The sequence below is a fragment of the Chiloscyllium plagiosum genome, unplaced genomic scaffold (assembly GCF_037043375.1).
Source record: "Chiloscyllium plagiosum isolate Xiang-an unplaced genomic scaffold, Cpla_swu_hap1 HiC_scaffold_34, whole genome shotgun sequence".
Taxonomy (NCBI): domain Eukaryota; kingdom Metazoa; phylum Chordata; class Chondrichthyes; order Orectolobiformes; family Hemiscylliidae; genus Chiloscyllium; species Chiloscyllium plagiosum.
The window spans coordinates 26,019,721-26,039,840 of record NW_028270172.1 but is presented as its reverse complement, the minus strand read 5'-3'; the positions used below and the strand labels follow the sequence as shown (position 1 = coordinate 26,039,840).

General features: G+C 42.2%; 1 protein-coding gene across 4 annotated transcripts in view; it reads left to right on the top strand.

The window, feature by feature from the left end:
• The window catches only part of ahrra (aryl hydrocarbon receptor repressor a), a 191,039-nt gene that overhangs the window by 153,111 nt on the left and 17,808 nt on the right, over positions 1 to 20,120 (top strand). For all 4 annotated transcript variants that reach the window (XM_043719297.2, XM_087978560.1, XM_043719299.2 and 1 more), the window contains one exon: positions 8,389 to 8,478. In XM_043719297.2, coding sequence (XP_043575232.2) covers positions 8,389 to 8,478 — 90 coding nt within the window. The remainder of the gene's footprint in view (positions 1 to 8,388; positions 8,479 to 20,120) is intronic.

The window sequence follows — 20,120 nt, the reverse complement described above, 5'->3', positions numbered from 1 at the left end:
TGTCTCTTTCCATGAACCCATGTCTCAACCCTAGTATATGTTGTTTTGGTTCAGTTTGAGATAACTCTGTGTATGCTTAATCATCATGCCCTTCTCCTTTCTTTCCAATGATGCATTGTGCATGTGGTTGAGTGGTGAGCATGTTGGATGAAGAATAATGTAAATCTGTCTTCCAAACATGAGAGGTACTATTGAAGGTAAACCATCGCTTTGAGGAACAGCACATACTTTTAGCATAGTTATTTGAAAATCTTGGCGAGTTGCTTTACATTTGATGATCATGGACTTTGCAATATAAACAGTGCACTCTGTGAGACTACTAGGCTGGGAGTAGTGAGGAGAAATAGAAATATATTAAACATTTATCGCATGCACATGTCTAGGAAAGGTGCGCAAATCTACTGCGGTCTGTTGTACTGAATAAGGTGGCTAATGTGTCAACAATCATTATTTTGGTGGTATCTTTCATTTATCATTCTGAAGGAAATTTAATAAAATAATATTCAGTTACTAGAATATGATTGTTTCCTTGGACTTGGAAAACATAATTAAAAATCTTGCACCACAGCTCAGAAAGAATCACGTGTGGAAGAAGAGGTTAATTTTTGGGGTTGATAGAATTGACATCGGTCATAGAATCCCTACAGTATGGAAGCAGGCCATTCAGCCCATTGAGTCTACACCAACCCTCTGAAGAACATCCAACCCAGACCCATCCTTCTACCTTATCCCTGCATTTCCCATGGCTAACCCATTTAGCCTGCACATCCCTGGACACAATGGGTAATTTAGCATGGCCAATCCACCTAACCTGCACATCTCTTGATTATTTGACTGATATTTTGTTTTAGCTGGGCCAATATATGGACTCATATGCCAATCTATTGGCTTTATCTGGACCCATATGACCTATATTTATAGGTTCAAGCATGTCTAGATGTAGAGGGTGTGAAAGTATGACTTTTAAGATTACATTCAGGGAGAGTCTGAGTTCATCTCTGCGTGATCAAAAAGAAAATACCAACTCAGCTCACCTGCTAATGATGACCTTTTTGAACTGTTAGAACTGGGCCTCATCTGACAGAGCTTGTTGAATGCATGGCCAAAATGTATGAAATAAATCTTAAGACCATTTTCCAGATTCATTATTATCCACTTGTAGGTCTAAAGGGATTTCTTTGTTTTTGTTGGAGTTTGGAAGTCAGCCAAAAACATCGGAGATGGCCATTTGAGAACCCAACTTGTATGAAGCGCTTGTTGACTAGGTACTTATCAAGCTGTAGTATACCAAAAACTAGGTCAAGAGACTCCCTTTCAATATTGGAAGAGTTAGACTGAGCAGTTGTAAAGACCTTTGAGCCAAAGTCAATAAGCTTGCTTTGTTTATGTATCAGATGTGCTCCAATACCTTTCTGGTTGGCATCTACTTACAACTTGCTAAGTTTGGAGGGATCATAATATTGAAGTACAAACTTGCTGGATAGAAGACGATTTTTAAATGATTGAAAATATGTTGGTGATCATCCTGCCATATGTATAAGGTCATTTGCAGATGCCCGAAACGTCGATTCTCCTGCTCCTTGGATGCTGCCTGACCTGCTGCGCTTTTCCAGCAACACATTTTCAGCTCTTTCCTCTGGGTGCTCCAGCTTCCTCATACTGAGAATGTGTATAAGGTCTGAGCAGGTAGGGAAAGAGTTAAGTTGAGGGTCGTGTGACAAAGGTTCAGCTAGCATGACTTTAACCAGATAAGAACTTGCAGTAAACAATGTGGTGCTGGAGGCAAGGGTAGTGGTTTAACAAGTTGAAGAACATCTATTGTGTAATGCCAGATGGCTTAATCTTCATTGTTGATGCTTGCTGATTGTAACAGTCACCTAATCAATATAGATGTTGCCTTATTTGGATGCTTCTTCCTGTAAGTGACTATATAATTCCTGAAGAATCTGCTGTTCAAGATAAGACTGAGAACTCATGTCCTTATGTACATCTGCGATCACTCTCTCTTCAGGGCTCAGAATAAAGGTAGAGCCATACTCTGAGCATTTGCTTCAACTGATACTGAAATTGGACGACAATATAGTCCAAAGATGTGCAGGTTAGGTGGCTTGGCCATGCTAAATTCCCCAAATAGTGTCGAGGGATATGCAGCTGAGGATTAGCCACAATAAATGCAGAGTACGATGCTCTTCACAGGGTTGGTGCAGACTCTTTGGAAGGGTTCTATGATTTTAACAAGTTTAAAAAATGAGAAATCTTTGTTGGTCATCTTTGTTTTGTGGTGTCAGCATTTTCTGTCCGAATCTATTATTACAGGATTAGGCCTAGTATTGTTTAATGGATAGATTGGACCAAATAAATTGATGTTGTTCGTATTGTTCTGACATTTGTTGCTGTTTCCTTCTCACTAACATAAGCTGAAGGAGGTTTGTGTCATGCTCCTGTTAGCTCTTCCCAGAGCTGCAATGTCATCTGCAATACAGAGACAATCTGGTAGATGTATCCTATCTATACATAGTTTAAAATCACCCATATCTCACAAGCCCACATTACTTCTTTCTGTGTGCCCTGTGCTACAACATAGTGACTGTCAAGGGACTTATAAACCATTCTTACAAGTGACTTCTTACCTTTATAAGTTATGATCTCGATCCAAACTGATCTTAAATTCTAATCTCCAAAAATGCATTCACCTGTCTATTATATCAATGCAACCTCAATTAACAGAGCCACCTTTCTACTTTTTCCGAGCTTTCAGTCCTTCCTAAGTGTCATGCCCCCTTGAATATTTCGGTCCCAGTTTTTGCCATCTTGTAAACAAGTTGCCTTATGGTATTTTGTAGACAGTACCTCATTTTGCTCATCATAATTGTTATCATACTAATGGTTACATGGTGAATCACCAAGATGTTATGTGCAACTAGAGACCTATAAAGATCTCAAACTTTCCCTTACAATTTGTGATGTGATTTGTGGCTCCACCCAGAGGCAAAGAAGGGTATTTGCATTAACTTGTTTCCTATGGCTATTGCTTAGAAATATCCAGTATGTCAAGGTCAAACATATTAAAATGATTAACCTGTAAAGCATATTTGACACTAGATTCCAAAATCTCTAATAAACAGAAAAAGTTTTGGCAGAGATTCTAGTCAAAATCCAGCTGACATGTGATTAGTAAACCATAATTAACATGGGCCTTGATGGAGGTAAATAGATGGAGGTATAATGGTCCTTACTCATGCTAACCCTTTAACAAAATATGGTAATAAAATACAACCCTTGGTACAGTGATGCACCTGTGTGGCTGTAATTATGTAATGTTAAACTTATATAGAACTTTGGTTAGACCACACATGGAGTACAATACACGGTTTTAGTCAAAAATAAAAGCAAATTACTGCGGATGCTGGAATCTGAAACCAAAAGAGAAAATGCTGGAAAATCTTAGCAGGTCTGGCAGCATCTATAAGGAGAGAAAACAGCAGACATTTCGAGTCTCAAAGGGTCAGTTAGACTCGAAACGTCAGCTCTTTTCTCTCCTTACAGATGCTGCCAGACCTGCTGAGATTTTCCAGCATTTTCTCTTTTGGACACAGTTTTAGTCTCTCTCTTATATAAATGGCGGAGAAGTCTAGAGAAGGTGCAACAACATTTAGAAGAATAATACTAAACCTGAGAGGTTGTGGAAAAGATTTCACAGGCTGAGGGTCTTTTCTCTAGTAAAGTGAAGACTAGGAGAAGCTACCTGTTGGAATTATTTAAGATTATGACATGGTTTAATATGATGGAAGCAAAACAGATTATTTCATTTGTGGGGAATGCTGAAACAAACATAAGTACCAAATAGTCACAAATAAATTAAAGAGAGAATTCAGGATTTTTTTTTATATTTCAAAGGGTAACTATAATATGGAACCCATTACCACAGGGAGCAGGAAAGGCAAGTAACATGGATGTATTTAAGGGAGGATGGATAAACACATGTTTTTGTTATGTCACCATAGTCTTATCAGACCATAAGGGTTGCTCTCTCATTAGAGAAAAGGGACTGATGGTGAATTAACCTGAGGGCAGAGGTTGTGAAGGAGAGTCCTTCCTGGTAATCTCAAACCGGTGACTGGAGTTGAACCCACGCTGATGGCATCACACTGCTCTCTAAACTCATAATCCAGCCAACTGAGCTAAACTGATTCCGCTAAACACATGAGGGAGGAAGGGATTGAACATGAAGAAGAGAGTGAGTAAATTCATGTAGAATATAAGTCCTGGCATTGACCTGTTAGTCTGTTGCAGTATTGCACATAGTATGTAATTCTATGGAATTAAAGCTAAGCATTTACCTTGTGAACATGTTCAGAAATGGTCTCTCATGACACTTAGTAAGAGCAGTACATTTTAAACATTGGTTATTTTAGTGAGATATGTGAGAATTTCAGTTTTCATTTTATCCAATTATACTCTTTATTCATTCCTCCCTTAAAGTATGATTTTCACACATGTGGTTTGAATTTGAACTCATACTAGTGTGTGAAAAAACAGACACCAAATTTAGATGCCTTGTTCTAGAAATATGGCTTTAGGCCAAGCTGCTAGTAATTTATTATTAAACTATGCAAAAAATAATTAACTCTGATTCACATTAGGGTGTGTGCTAGGGTCAGAGTTTGATTAAGGAATGAATCCTCCCAACATAGGTCTGTGGAATTTATATAACTTTACAAAATATATCACACTATTGAAATATCTATGTGTGACTTATCAGCCTTTGTTTCTATAAATCATGTAATGGCAGCTGGGACCACAATAAATTTTGCAAGTCCTGCTGGTGTTGCAATTTTGTGAAGTTGTCCTTGGTAGAAATATCCTGGCCTCTGCTGTGTTACTTAGATGTTCATGGTCCACAGCATAGAAGATTTGCTAAAGGAGTGGTCTTAGTATCATTTAATGTAAAATGCTGTTAAGGACTGTTTTAAGTATATAAGGTATCAGTAACCTTTTATACAGGAGGCATGTTAGTGGGAAACTGAACACGGTTTATTTAAATAGACACTGGCTACTAACCTGGATGTTGTCAGTCTGGTGGTAAAGAAATAGCTTGCATTTACATAGCATCATTCATGGCTTAAGACATTTCAAAGTGCTTTATAATTAATGTAGAGCAATATTAAGGGTGATCACTTTGTTTGATGGGGAAATATGGCATCCAGTTTGTGCAAAGCAAGATCCCAATAATAGTAACAGAACTTTGACCAAGTCATTTCTTTCATTGATGTCTGTTGTGGGATAAATGTTGGCCTGAAACATGGAGAATTCTGTACCTTTTTTTTGAAATAATGATCCTTGAATCCACCTGAGAGGGCAGACAAAGTTGAAGTTTAATATTTTAGTCAAAGGGCACTATCTCTATCAGTGCAGTCTTCTCAAGAGTACAATATGGAAACGTCAGCCTAGAAATTTCTATTCTCGTGGAACTTGAACCTACAACCTTTTGACTCACGGCCGAGAGTGCTGTCACTGAGTCATAGCTGACGTGATCATTTGGCATTGAGATTATTCTGCTTTGTGTAACACTGTAAACACATTTTATAGTACACAGCTTGGGCCTACAGACAATGTGTTTTCCTCAGCTCCTTACCAGCACTGGCTAGGAAGTTACAATTTAAGGTGTGGTTGGACAGCAATATATCCAATTCACCAGTAAACATTCTTTCTATTATCTATCAACATTTGTTAAACTATCAACAGCACTTTCAACATGTAGACATAGGCCAGGTTTAGGCCATTTGCTCTTTTAGCCTGTTCTACAATTCAGTCAGGTCACATCTCCACTCAAACGTAACTCCATATGGCCCACTTTTTCCCTTCATATATTTGGTTAACAAAAATCTATCAAATTCAGTTTAAAAATTATCAATTGATCTACCATCAATTGCCATTTGCAGAAGACAGTTCCAAATTTATATTTACTCCATGTCTGGCTTCAATTTTTAGGCTCTGTTATTTTAGGATATACCTTAGACTCCTCACCAGTGGAAATAAGTAGCCCTTTCTTTCTAAAGCAGAATACTGCAGATGCTGGAAATCCAAAATTAGAAAAATGTTGGTAATACTCAGGTCAGGCAGTAGCTGTGAAATTAGCACCAGAGTTAATGTTTCAGGAGAAGGAGCTTTATTCAGAACTGAGATGCATATAATGGATTTTAAGCAAAGGTTAGGTGGGGTGGAGACAGAATGAGGTCTGAATTATAGTGGAAAACAGGGGGGATTGAATGACACAAGATTTAGTCTTACAGAGTCAAGGGGAATTGTAATAGCTGAAAATGTTTTGCTGGAAAAGCGCTGCAGGTCAGGCAGCATCCAAGGAGCAGGAGAATCGACGTTTCGGGCATGGGCCCTTCTTCATGCCCGAAACGTCAATTCTCCTGCTCCTTGGATGCTGCCTGACCTGCTGCGCTTTTCCAGCAACACATTTTCAGCTCTGATCTCCAGCATCGGCAGTCCTCACTTTCTCCTAGGGAATTGTAATAGAGCAAGATAAGAAACAAATAAACAAAATATGTTCCCAGAGCAGGTGTAATACTGTCTGAAAGCAAAAATAAGAGGGAGAAAAGAAAAACCCGCATGGAAAAGGAAACAAAATGGGTTTGTGGTCTGCCAATATTGAACTCAATGTTCAAACAGAGTGGAGCAGTTTTGCAAATTGTTCATCCAATTCAAATTTTGTCTCACTGCCGACAGTAAACCATAGTAGACGAGATTGAAAAGTAAATTATTGCTTTACCTGGAAGGATTATTTAAGGTCTTGGACAATGTCAAGAGAGGTAGCGGTAGAACAAATGCTCCTCTGCCTGCCTAGAAAGTGGTTGAAGTTTTGGGAGTGATTGAAGAATGGACCAGGGAGGAAATAGTCCTTTCAGAATGTGTACAGGGGAGGGCAAGATGTGTTTATTGGTGACATCACCCTGGAGATGGCATACCAATCACCGAATATGGAGCTTGGTGAGGTGGAAGCTAAGAGCAAGGGGAACCCTATTGTCATAGTGGGAGGCAGACGAAGGGTTAAGAGAAGAAACATAGGAAATGTGGCGAAACAGTCAGTTGGAATTGTCAGTTAAGAAAAGTGGATGATCTCTCTGTAGCACTAGTGTAGAAGGTTGTATAGTCAAAACAGGTGTGATACGGATTGGGGAAAGATGAGAATGAAATAGAGTCATTACAAGATGTAAATTATAAAATTAGGGGTTTGAGTTAACTGTGGGAGCCATTGGACAGATAATCGATATTACTTATTTCTTTATTTATTCATTCATGGGATGTAGGTGTCTCTGGCTGAGTCAGTATTTATTGCCCATCCTGAACTGTCCTGCAAAATGTTATGAAAAGCTGTGTGCTTGAACAGCTACAATCCTTGATGTTTAGGGACACCCTCAGTCCTGTCAGGAAGGGAATTCAAGGAGTTTGACACAACAATGGTGAGGGAACAGTGAAATAGTTCCATGTCAGAATAGTGAGTGGCTTGGATGGTAAATTGTAGGTGCTGATGTTCCTTTGCACATGGTATCCTTATACTCCTAAGTGAGAAAGGTCACGGATTTAAGAGGTATTGTCAGAGGAGTCTTGATGAATTGCTGAGGTGCATCTTGAAGATGCCTAATGTATCTCTTGTTCATCAGCGGACTGGTTGTCAATGCTTCACTGAATCTCCATTGAGATGTAGGCACAGGACCGCTTTGTGGTTGAATGTTCCTGTCTCTATTGAAATAGATAACCAAACCTGGAGAAATAGAGGTTTACTCCTTATAAGCCTCAGAGGAACACCCTGAAAGCGGACCTAGACTGGATCCTGGTCTCATGCCACAGTGGTGTAAGATGCAGATAGAATTTATGAGGAATATCAATCTCAGAATTTTCAAAGGCATGTCTGCTGCCCCTGCACTCAATGACTTTCTTGCTCCATAATTTTAACCTAGGTTTAAACATACATATCCCTCAATCCATGAAAGCTATTGGCCAAAGCATAACCTTGCTCCAAGTCAGGGGAAAAACCTACAAGAAACCCATAGTGCTTTATTTTTAAGAAATGATCCCAAACCTCTTTAGTGCATCTGTGCAACAACAGCGTATATTTATATTGAACTTTTAACACAACAAACACGACTAAATGCTGCATATAAGTGGAATTGAATGATAAATTGACACTGAGCTAAAGAAAGAGACCTTCAACCAGATGACCTAATGCTTATTAAAGGACAAAATTTTAAAGAATGTCATAGAGAAATAGAGAGGTTTAGGAAGGAAATCCCAAATCTTATGACCGATGCAGTTAACGGCCCAGTCATTCACAAAGCTTTCAATATCAAACTGAATTACTTTGATTTTATTTTTCAGGCACTAGATGGGTTTGTACTTCTAGTGAGTGCTGATGGAATGATATTTTATGCATCTCCTACAATCATCAACTATCTGGGATTTCATCAGGTAGGGAGACACTCTTCTGGAACATTCTAATGGATTTTTGCAAGCGATACCTTTTTCTGTGTTGATTTTCAAACCTGTGAACTTTCCACTCCTCGGGTTTTTCAAATCAGGATCAAGACACATGGACCAAGAGCCAAACATGTTTGCGCTGGGGCGCAGGAAAAGTCTAAGAGGTTACCCCTTCCAGTTGGCCCAGAAAGAGCATGGGTATTCCCCAAATTCACTCCCATAAGACATATCTACAAACCTTGGAACTGGGAAAATAAATCAAAGCAAAAAATAAGTTGCTTCTAAAAAAAAGTTTCTCATTTTGAAAACCATACCATAAAATATACTTATTAGCAATGCTGAAGCCTATGGAATTGAACAGACTATGGCTATGCAGATATGAAGTTGGCTAAGACCAAGGGAACAGTGTTGAATGACTAATTTTCAGACTGGAGGGGACTGTACAGTATCCATGATAATGGGCTGAATGGCATCACTCTGCAGTGTAACACTTCTTACTCTTGAGACGTATGTGGAGGAGTGAAATTTCAGCAAGGTCATGGAAGCGGAAAACTTGCTGAATTTAACTGCAGGACCTTCTTATTACTTTATTGTTCCAATTCCTGACTGATCACTGGCCAGATTGACAAGTCATCTAGCTACTGAGCAGAAACAGCATGTAGACAATCAGGAGGGAATAGTGCAAATCAGTGCTTGACTGGGGTCAGAGTGTGTGAGTTTCATGACAGACTGGAAAGTAGAGGCCACGGATCGCATCAGCAGGTAGATAGACACTGTGATCAGAGGAGGGGAAGCTGAAGGCTTCTTTGAGAGGCATACTAGCCAGGAGTGCCATTAAAGGCACTTAGAATTCTGAGCCTGTAACCTCTACCTCATTCTCACTACTGGGTATCCCGAACCCTAGGAAAGCTGCCCAGCATGTTAAATTTAAATTGCATAATGTTAATGAAGTGTCCCTTGCCAAGCGAGGTCACTTACGTTGCATGCTTTCCATCACCAATATTTTCCCCAATTCCCTGGCAATGTGCAGGCTTTTTGTTGGACTGAAGGGTCTCCTTAAGGTTGCTGCATATCTGCATATTTAAAGGGACTGTTTCTTGTTTGGCACTTTCACAGCATTTTTCAAATGCTGCACTTCTCAAGAAGTGGGTGATATTCAGGTTGTAAAATTCTAAGTAAATAGTATAAATTTGATACAGTTAGACCAACTTACCTCTGTTCTATATTTCATTGTGAGAATGTAAGAATTTTAATTAGATTTTCAAGTTTTTGTGACATGGGTGACACTGCATAGTCCCCTAGGTACCCTATTGATCAGAACAGGTAGATGTTGAAGCTCTGTCAAGGACTTACAAGGATATTACTATGGTTGGAGGATTAGAGCTATAAGGAGAGGCAGAATAGGCTGGCACTATTTTCCCTGGAGCGTCAGAGGCTGTTGGGTGACTTATAGAAGTTTATAAAATCATCAGGGGCGTGGATAGGTGAATAGCCAAGGTCTTTTCCCCAGAGAAGGGGAGTCCAAAACTATAGGGCATAGGTGTAAGGTGAGAGGGGAAGGATTTAAAAGCAATCTAAGAGGCAATTTTTCCACTCAGAAGGTGGTGCATGTACAGAATGAACTGCCTGAGGGAGTGGTGGAGGGTGGTACAATTACAACAACTGCTGCCTCACAGCGCCAGAGACCTGGGTTCAATTCCCGCCTCAGGCAACTGTCTGTGTGGAGTTTGCACATTCTCCCTGTGCCTGCATGGGTTTCCTCCGGGTGCTCCAGTTTCCTCCCACAGTCCAAAAATGTGCAGGTTAGGTGAATTGGCCATGCTAAATTGCCCGTAGTGTTAGGTGAAGGGGTAAATGTTGGGGAATGGGTCTGGGTGGGTTGCTCTTCGGAGGGTCGGTGTAGACTTGTTGGACCGAAGGACCTGTTTCCACACTGTAAGTAATCTAATCTAATCATTTCCAAGGTATCTGGATAGGTATATGAGTGGGAAGTGTTTAGAGAGACATGGGCCAAATGCTGGTGAATGGGACTAGATCAGTTTAGGATATCTGGTTGTAATGGAAGAGTCAAACCGAAGGGGCTGTTTCTGTGCTGTGCATCTCTGTGACTGTATGACATGAATTAACCATTTTACTTTATTTTTTAATGCTACTTTCTCATTCACTTCCAGGTGTTTTGAAACTCAGTTTCATAGTGGTTATGATGGAATAGTGAACTGGCAATCTTCAGTTTGTTTAGATGTTATTTTAACTAGTAGACTACTGTATCATTTTCCTCTTGTGATATAATCTATACTCAACAATAGTAATTATGCTTCAAAGTGGTTAATTGGCAGCGAGTGCTTTATGGTATCACATACTTTTCTTCTAATCCATTCATGGGACGTGGGTGTCACTGGAAAGTCCAAAGCTTATTCCTTTTACCTATTTGTCCATGAGAAAGTGGAAGTGAGCCACCTGCTGCAGTGTGCATAGTGAAAGTATTTGTTGACCCAGCAAAGATGTTATTTCCCAGGGTGCCCGTCTCCTTTTAGAAGATAAATCCTGTGGGTTAGGCACGTGCAGTTGAAGAAACCTTGACGAGTTGCTGCAGTCTATAATAGAGATAGTGGTGGACGGTCCTGAGATTTAATGTGGTGATTCGAATGCTTGTCAAACTGACTGCTTTGTCCTGCATTCTTTCAATGTCCTTAAGTGTCATTGGAGTCACATTCATCCAGGCAAGTAAAGAATATTCAATCATTCTCCTGGCTTATGCCTTGTAGATCATGGGAAAGCTTTGGTGTTGATGAGGTGAGTCACTTACCACTCACCAGCCTCTGGCCTGCTTTTTCAGTCATAATATTTACATGGCTGGTCCAATTAAAGTTCTGATCAATGACAATCTTCCAGAATGTTGATGGATATGGATTCAGTGATGGTCATGCTGTTGAATCTCAACAGGGGGTGGCTAGACTTTGTCTTCGTGGAGATTATCATTGTCCAGCACTTGTGTGGCATGAATATTGATTGTCACTTATCAGCCCTAGCCTGGATGTTGTCCAAGTCTTGATACATGTGAGGATGGAGTATACCATTGTCTGATAAGCCTTTAATGGAGCTGTGCATAAAAGAACATCCTTTTATCTGACTTTGTGATGGATGATGTCTCACTGTCAAGGGCAGTCACTGTCGCCTCACCGTTGAAATTCAGCTCTCTCATTCATGTTTACACCAAGGCTGTAATGTGATCTGGGACCTCAGCAGAAGCCAAACTGTGCACAGTGAAAGGCATTGTGCAACTGCAAGTCTCTTCTTCTTTAAGACCTCACATTCACTTGTCTCTTGAAGATTCTTCAAAAAAATGTTTCTTCCCCCACGAGATCAAAGGGGTAAAACGTGTGATTTTTGAGACAATTCCCTTCAAATCTACAGCCCCCGCCTTACCACCCTGGTGCAGCTACCCAACCCAACCCTTTACACAGACTTTGCTTTGCTTGCCTCACGTATTTTAAAGATCTTTCATGCATCACTGTGCAACCAAGAAAAAGATTTCAAATTCTGGATAAAACATTAAATCAAGGCACTTTATTCCCTATTAGGCAGACATTAATTTTTCCAGAATACTATTTTAAATAGCATGGTGGAGTTCTTTGTGACCATCAATATTTATCCTCCAACCAACATCACTGAAAGCAGGTTATGTAATCAGTATTCAAGTGCCTTTATAGGGCCTCACTCATGCAAATTTGCTCCAATGTTTGCTACATTAAAACAGTGATTATACTCCAAAAGTGCTTCATTGACATAAAGTGCTTTTGGATATCCTGAAGTAATTCAAGACGTAATTTCTTCCCTATAATCTCTGGTTCTCAAACTTTCAATGACTTAAAATGACCCAGTCCCAGTTAGGGGCTGACAAAAACAGAAGTTGCTGAGAAAGCTCAGCAGATCTGACAACATCCGTGAGTTCTGAGGAAGGGTCATCGAAACGTGAACTTTGATTCTCTTCACAGACGCTGCCAGACCTGCTGCGCTTTTTCAGCAAAGTCTGTTTTTGTTTCTGATTTACAACATCTGGTTCTTTTGGTTTTCATTCAGTGAGGGGCTACATCAAATCACCCTGGCCTCAGTGACAGAAGAATTAATATCAACCAGGACTGAGTGAAGAGGTATTTAAAATCACCCAGACCTTGGTGCACTATGTATTTAAAATCTCCCTCGTGAGAGGATTAGACTGATCAGCTTTCACATGACTACGTACCCACCTACCCCACACCCCCAAGCAATCCCAACTAGTTCCCATACACAAATGCAGGGCTAAACACTAGTCAATGTATGGAATGGACATGTGAAGTATCAGCGCCAACAGCCCCTGGAATCTTGGATGTAGCAAAGCAAGGAATTTTGGTCTTTCCAATTGGTGACCGATGTTCGGGCAGATGAATATTCTCAGCACGGTTTATACTGAGACAGGAAAATTCGAGATATCTCATAATTATGAAGCGAGTGGATGAATATATTTTCTTTGAATAAAAGATTGGAATTTGAATGGCCTGGCAATATTGTTCAGCACTCTGTGGAAACTACCAGCCTAATACCGCAGTCTCATTTCCTATTCACACCAATGAACAGCATAGAATGAATGTAAAATTGTTCAATAAATGCAGAAGGCTACTTAAAATTACAGCCTTTGGACAAAAACAAGCTTGTGCCAGGAGAAACACTGCAGGCTCTTTCAAAAGGCTGCTCTCATGCAACGGACATTTGATTTGCTAGTCCCAGTATTATGCAAAGTGTTTCAAGTGTTGGCCACTTGTGACACAGTGTTTAAATGTTCAGTCATGGTTTTCTGCTATTCAGCTCCTCGCGTGCCACGGCTTGGAAAATATGGAGAGGATAAATATTTCTGGACGTCTTGTCATCCAATTATATAAAGCATTCCCGTCTGGTGAAAAGACACAAATTTTTGTTTATGAAAAATCATTCAAGTCAAAGCATAATTGATCAGAAGAAGGAGCAACAAGAATGACCATAAAGCCTAGATATTCCCAGAAGATGAATGTACTGACACAATCCTAGGTGTGATTACATTAATACTATTCTATACTCTGAGTCCAAAGGTTGTAAGTTCAGATTCTACTCTAGTGACATGGATTCTATTCTAGTACCATGCCCTAGCCTGATACTCCATGCCATGTTGAGTGAGTTTTACACTGTTATAGGTTCTCTTTATTAGATGAAGCACAATCTTCCCTCAAAGGCAGATGTGAAAGATCCACAGCACCTCTGATTGAAGAACAGGGCAGGTTCTCCCCGGTATAAAACAAACATTTATTGCTTATTCATCATCACTGAAGAAGATTTTGTTTTCATTATTTAATTACTGTTTGTGGGACTTTGTTTTGTATAATTTGGCTAGCACATTTCCTACATTATATTAGCGACTACTGTGCTAAGGGTTCATAAAATATTATTGTTTTGGACTCGGTTTCTAAAGTAGAGAAATAATGTATAGCTTTAAGTTTGATTTGTATTTATATATTGTGTGTTAACAATTGAAGGACATAGTTTTAGTTATGTTCTTGAATTCTAAGTTTTGGTTACATCCATCTAAATGAGGTCTTTAAAACCCTTGAGGTGAATAGTTCAATGCATTAAGTAAAAGGGTAACAGAAGAGAAAAAATAACTAGGCTCTTGACTAGCAAAAAGGAGAGAGAAAGGGCAATATGTACATGTTCAGTCAGAGTGAAAATGTACAGTTAGTTTAGTAGTATCCAAAACGTTAGGGCTGGGGGAAAAAGTCCTGAGTGGCTTAAAAGAAAACTCCAGAAGCAAAAACAACAAACTTCTGAGGGCATGGCAACCCATGTGTTTTGGCTGAAAGCATTTAGAAGTCAAGGAAAAAGCTCCAGCAACCAATTACAGCCACATCAACTGAACAAAGAACTTAACATCCTTCATTAAGATTTGCGTATTTATAATGTTGGTTTTGAGAGTAAAAGGTTGAAGCTTTATTCCTGACATTTGTAATAAGACCATCTCAAATAGTTCTTGAATAATGTAAAATAGTTTGGTTTTTTTGCACTAACAAATTTTGATGTTCTTTTGATAAAGTGGCATTGGCAGCCTCTCATGAACATGTTCAGTGCCTGGCCATCACAGCAAACAAACAGCCAAAATAAAACTTAGCCATCAAGCCAGGTTTTGTTCTGGAATCATTGAGGAGAAAGTGAGGTCTGCAGATGCTGGAGATCAGAGATCAGAAATGTGTTGCTGGAAAAGCGCAGCAGGTCAGGCAGCATCCAGGGAACAGGAGAATCGACGTTTCGGGCATTAGCCCTTCTTCAGGAATGAGGAAAGTTGGTCCAGCAGGCTAAGATAAAAGGTAGGGAGGAGGGACTTGGGGGAGGGGCCTCGGAAATGTGATAGGTGGAAAGAGGTCAAGGTGAGGGTGATAGGTCAGACTGGGGTGGGGGCGGAGAGGTTGGGAAGAAGATTGCAGGTTAGGAAGGCAGTGCTGAATTTGATGGATTTGACTGAGACAGGCTGGGGGGAGGGGAAATGAGGAAACTGGTGAAATCCGAGTTCATCCCTTGTGGTTGGAGGGTTCCTAGCCGGAAGATGAGGCGTTCTTCCTCCAACCGTCGTTTCGCTGTGGTCTGACGATGGAGGAGTTCAAAGACCTGCATATCCTTGGTGGAGTGGGAGGGGGAATTGAAATGTTGAGCTACAGGGTGGTTGGGTTGGTTGGTCCGGGTGTCCCAGAGGTGTTCCCTGAAACGCTCCGCAAGTAGGCGGCCCGTCTCCCCAATATAGAGGAGGCCACCTTCATTCCCCTACGCTCCCGGATTGATGAATTCAACACGCGGCGTGACATCGAACAATTCTTCCGCCGCCTTCGCCTCCGCGCCTACTTCTTTAACCAAGACTCCCGCCCACTCTCTGACGACCCCTTCTCCCGCCTCCAACACACCCCATCCACCTGGACACCCCGTGCTGGCCTCCTACCTGCCCTCGACCTCTGCATAGCCAACTGCCGCCGCGATATTAACCGACACCTGAACTCCCCCACCCCTCTCACCCACTCCAACCTCTCACCCTCGGAACGCGCAGCCCTCCACTCACTCCGCTGCAACCCCAACCTCACTATCAAACCAGCAGACAAGGGAGGCGCGGTAGTAGTTTGGCGCACCGACCTCTACACCGCTGAGGCCAAACGCCAGCTCGCAGATACCTCCTCCTACTGCCCCCTTGACCATGACCCCACCCCCCACCACCAAACCATCATCTCCCAGACCGACCATAACCTCATCACCTCGGGGGATCTCCCATCCACCGCCTCCAACCTCATAGTCCCACAACCCCGCACCTCCCGCTTCTACCTCCTGCCCAAAATCCACAAACCTGACTGCCCCGGCCGACACATTGTCTCCGCCTGCTCCTGCCCCACCGAACTCATCTCCGCATACCTTGACACCTTCCTGTCCCCCTTAGTCCAAGAACTCCCCACCTACGTTCGGGACACCACCCATGCCCTCCACCTGCTCCATGATTTTCGCTTCCCCGGTCCCCAACGCCTTATTTTCACCATGGACATTCAGTCCCTGTACACCTCCATCCCCCATCACGAAGGACTCAAAGCCCTCCGCTTCTTTCTTTCCCGCCGTACCGACCAGTACCCTTCCACAGACACCCTCCTTCGACTGACTGAACTGGTCCTCACCCTGAACAACTTCTCTTTCCAATCCTCCGACTTCCTCCAAACGAAAGGAGTAGCCATGGGCACCCGCATGGGCCCCAGCTATGCCTGCCTCTTCGTAGGATATGTGGAACAATCCATCTTCCGCAACTACACTGGTCCCACCCCCCACCTTTTCCTCCGCTACATCGATGACTGTATCGGCGCTGCCTCGTGCTCCCACGAGGAGGTTGAACAGTTCATCCACTTCACCAACATCTTCCACCCCGACCTCAAATTCACCTGGACAGTCTCAGATTCCTCCCTCCCCTTCCTCGACCTTTCTATTTCTATCTCAGGCGACCGAATCAACACGGACATCTACTACAAACCGACCGACTCCCACAGCTACCTGGACTACACCTCCTCCCATCCTGCCCCCTGTAAAAACGCCATCCCATTCTCCCAATTCCTTCGACTCCGCCGCATCTGCTCCCAGGAGGACCAGTTCCAAAAACGCACATCCCAGATGGCCTCCTCCTTCAAGGACCGCAATTTCCCCCCCGACGTGGTCGACGATGCCCTCCACTGCATCTCTTCCACTTCCCGATCCTCCGCCCTTGAACCCCGCCCCTCCAACCGCCACCAGGACAGAACCCCACTGGTCCTCACCTACCACCCCACTAACCTCCATGTTCAGCGCATCATCCGCCGCCATTTCCGCCACCTCCAAACGGACCCCACCACCAAGGATATATTTCCCTCCCCTCCCCTATCAGCATTCCGTAAAGACCACTCCTTCCGTGACTCCCTCGTCAGATCCACACCCCCCCACCAACCCAACCTCCACTCCCGGCACCTTCCCCTGCAACCGCAGGAAGTGCAAGACTTGCACCTCCCCCCCTCACCTCCCTCCAAGGCCCCAAAGGAAACTTCCATATCCGCCACAGATTCACCTGTACCTCCACACATATCATCTATTGCATCCTTTGCACCCGATGTGGCCTCCTCTATATTGGGGAGACGGGCCGCCTACTTGCGGAGCGTTTCAGAGAACACCTCTGGGACACCCGGACCAACCAACCCAACCACCCTGTAGCTCAACATTTCAATTCCCCCTCCCACTCCACCAAGGATATGCAGGTCTTTGGACTCCTCCATCGTCAGACCACAGCGAAACGACGGTTGGAGGAAGAACGCCTCATCTTCCGGCTAGGAACCCTCCAACCACAAGGGATGAACTCGGATTTCACCAGTTTCCTCATTTCCCCTCCCCCCAGCCTGTCTCAGTCAAATCCATCAAATTCAGCACTGCCTTCCTAACCTGCAATCTTCTTCCCAACCTCTCCGCCCCCACCCCAGTCTGACCTATCACCCTCACCTTGACCTCTTTCCACCTATCACATTTCCGAGGCCCCTCCCCCAAGTCCCTCCTCCCTATCTTTTATCTTAGCCTGCTGGACCAACTTTCCTCATTCCTGAAGAAGGGCTAATGCCCGAAACGTCGATTCTCCTGTTCCCTAGATGCTGCCTGACCTGCTGCGCTTTTCCAGCAACACATTTCCATCTTTGTTCTGGAATCAGACTTGTACAGTATTAGCATCAGCTATGTTCATAACATTTTGTTTCAATTTAAAAATATTTCAATGCTGTAAATTCCTTTGAGACAAAACACATTTGAAAAGGCTCAGGATAGATGCAAACATTTCTTTCTTTAAATAGAAGAATATTTAAAGAAGTATGGTAACCTTTAATTGTAAAAATAAACTTAACTAATCTATGATTACTACCAGAGAAGTTAGCTCAAAATAATCTAGTTTTACCTGATATGGGTTTAATGCAACAAAGTGATTCAATTTGGTAGGAAGAACATAGAAGGACAACATAAAATAAAGAGCACAGTTCACAACATAAGAGCTGAGAAACCTGAGTGGAGAAGTATACAAGTCATTGAAAGTGGCAGGGCAGGTTGAGAGACCAGAGTCTAGATGAAGGGCTTTTGCCCGAAATGTCGATTTTACTGCTCCTTGGATGCTGCCTGAATTGCTGTGCTCTTCCAGCACCACTCTAATCTAGACTCTGGTTTCCAGCATCTGCAGTCATTGTTTTTACCAGGTTGAGAGACCAGTTAAAAAAATACTCTACAGTATCCTAGGCTTATTAACAGTGAAAGGAGGTGATGCTGAATTTGTTTTGGATAACGGTTCTCCCTCAGCTGGAGTATTTTGACAAGTTCTGGATTCCATACTTTAGGAAGAATGCAAAGATCTTGGAGAGACAGTGCAGAAATGATTCACAAGAATGGTTCCAGAGATGAGGAACTTCAATTCGGAAGAGAAGTGGGTGAAGTTAAGATTTCTTTCCTTGGAGAAAAATCGGCTGAGGGGAGATTTGATAGAGGTCTGGGCGATATAAAAAGGGAGAAACTATTTCTAATTATGAGCAGATTGAAAAGTAGGCAAGGATTTAAAGTAATGATGACATGAGGAAAAAACTGTTTTGCACAGCAAATAACTAAGGTCTAGACTGCACTCCCTGACATTGTGGTAGTAGCAGGTCCAGTTGAGGCATTCAAAAGGGAATTAAACTATTATCTAAAAAGGGAGATTTGCAGGACTATGAGGAGAAAGAAGGAGAATGGAGCTAAATGAATTGTTCATTCAGAGACACCGTGTGTTGACTCTTGTGCTGTAACAATTCTGTGATTCAGCAATAGCTGGTATTAGTTCTGCTAGTTTTAGACTAACTGGCTCAATTGTTTCAATATTGGCCTCTTCTGAATCGTATGGCAAAGGCAGCAATTTATTTTCCCCAAATATTCAAAATTCCTTCAAATATGATGTGCCTAGTTTCCGTCTGGGGTTTTGGGGATGTTTCTCAGTCTCAAAAGGCCAAACTTAAAATTTTTCAGGGGAAACACTATTCTCTTCTGCCTCAGTGAGTCCCTGCCACTTTTTAATGCTACGTTTTGCAAATCAGAATGCTTCCTGTGTGCAACGCATAACTATCCCTGCTGGATTCATATTCATCCATTAAGACTGGAAAAGAATTTCCTGATTTTCATTGAAAACTGCGCATTTAACAAACCAAATAAACAGATGTCTCCTCCAGCAAGTCCTGAAGAAATTCATCAGGCTGGGAAAGGTAGTGAGTAAAGTGCCATGACATTCCTTGGTGTTTTTCAACAACTTACAAGCCACCAAACATTGTGTACAACCAAGTTGAACATTTGGCAGGGAGGAAAGCTGAAAGGAGAATTAATGTTAAAGCCAAACCTTGTACATCTGAATACCAAAAAGGAGAAGCTCTGGCTCAACTTCCTGGGCATTAAGAAAGCCTCCTTTAAAATCTGAAATTTAGAATGGAAGCAGGCCTGTTCCATCTGCAGTGCATAGAGACAAAGGTGGAGGGATAGTCTAAAGTGGCTTACTTTTCACCTGCACAGCCCCAGGACTCGGCTGCACTGAGATCCTACAAGAAGGAGGTGCAGAATGCTGAGGAACTATCCACCTGAGAGGCTATACAGGTCCAGGGTAAAGAACCTTGATATGACTGAAAGGCAAGGTTGGAGGAAGATGCATCTGTCCAGAGAACTAGTGGTTAGGCTTTGGAACATTTTACAAGAAGACTTCAAGTCAAAGAGAAATCAAATGCATTCACTGCACTTGAAGGTGACCAGGATGCTTAATTCTTTTGCAACTTTGCTCTTTTCAAAGCTCCACCGTGAATCTCTCAGTCTGCAACATATAGGAGCATCCATCAGGTAATTATTGCCCTTAATGCCAGGGTAGTCCATTTCACTTGCTTCAGCACGGATGGTGTCCTGCAGACACAGAGGCTGCCAGAATTTATCTCCATATCTGAATCCTCCCAGGTGTAGGGGTTAGTTGACTATGTGCTTGTGCCAATAAAGATACCCAACATGAATGCAGAGAGGCACATCAGCTGAAAGGGCCACCACTCCCTCAACAA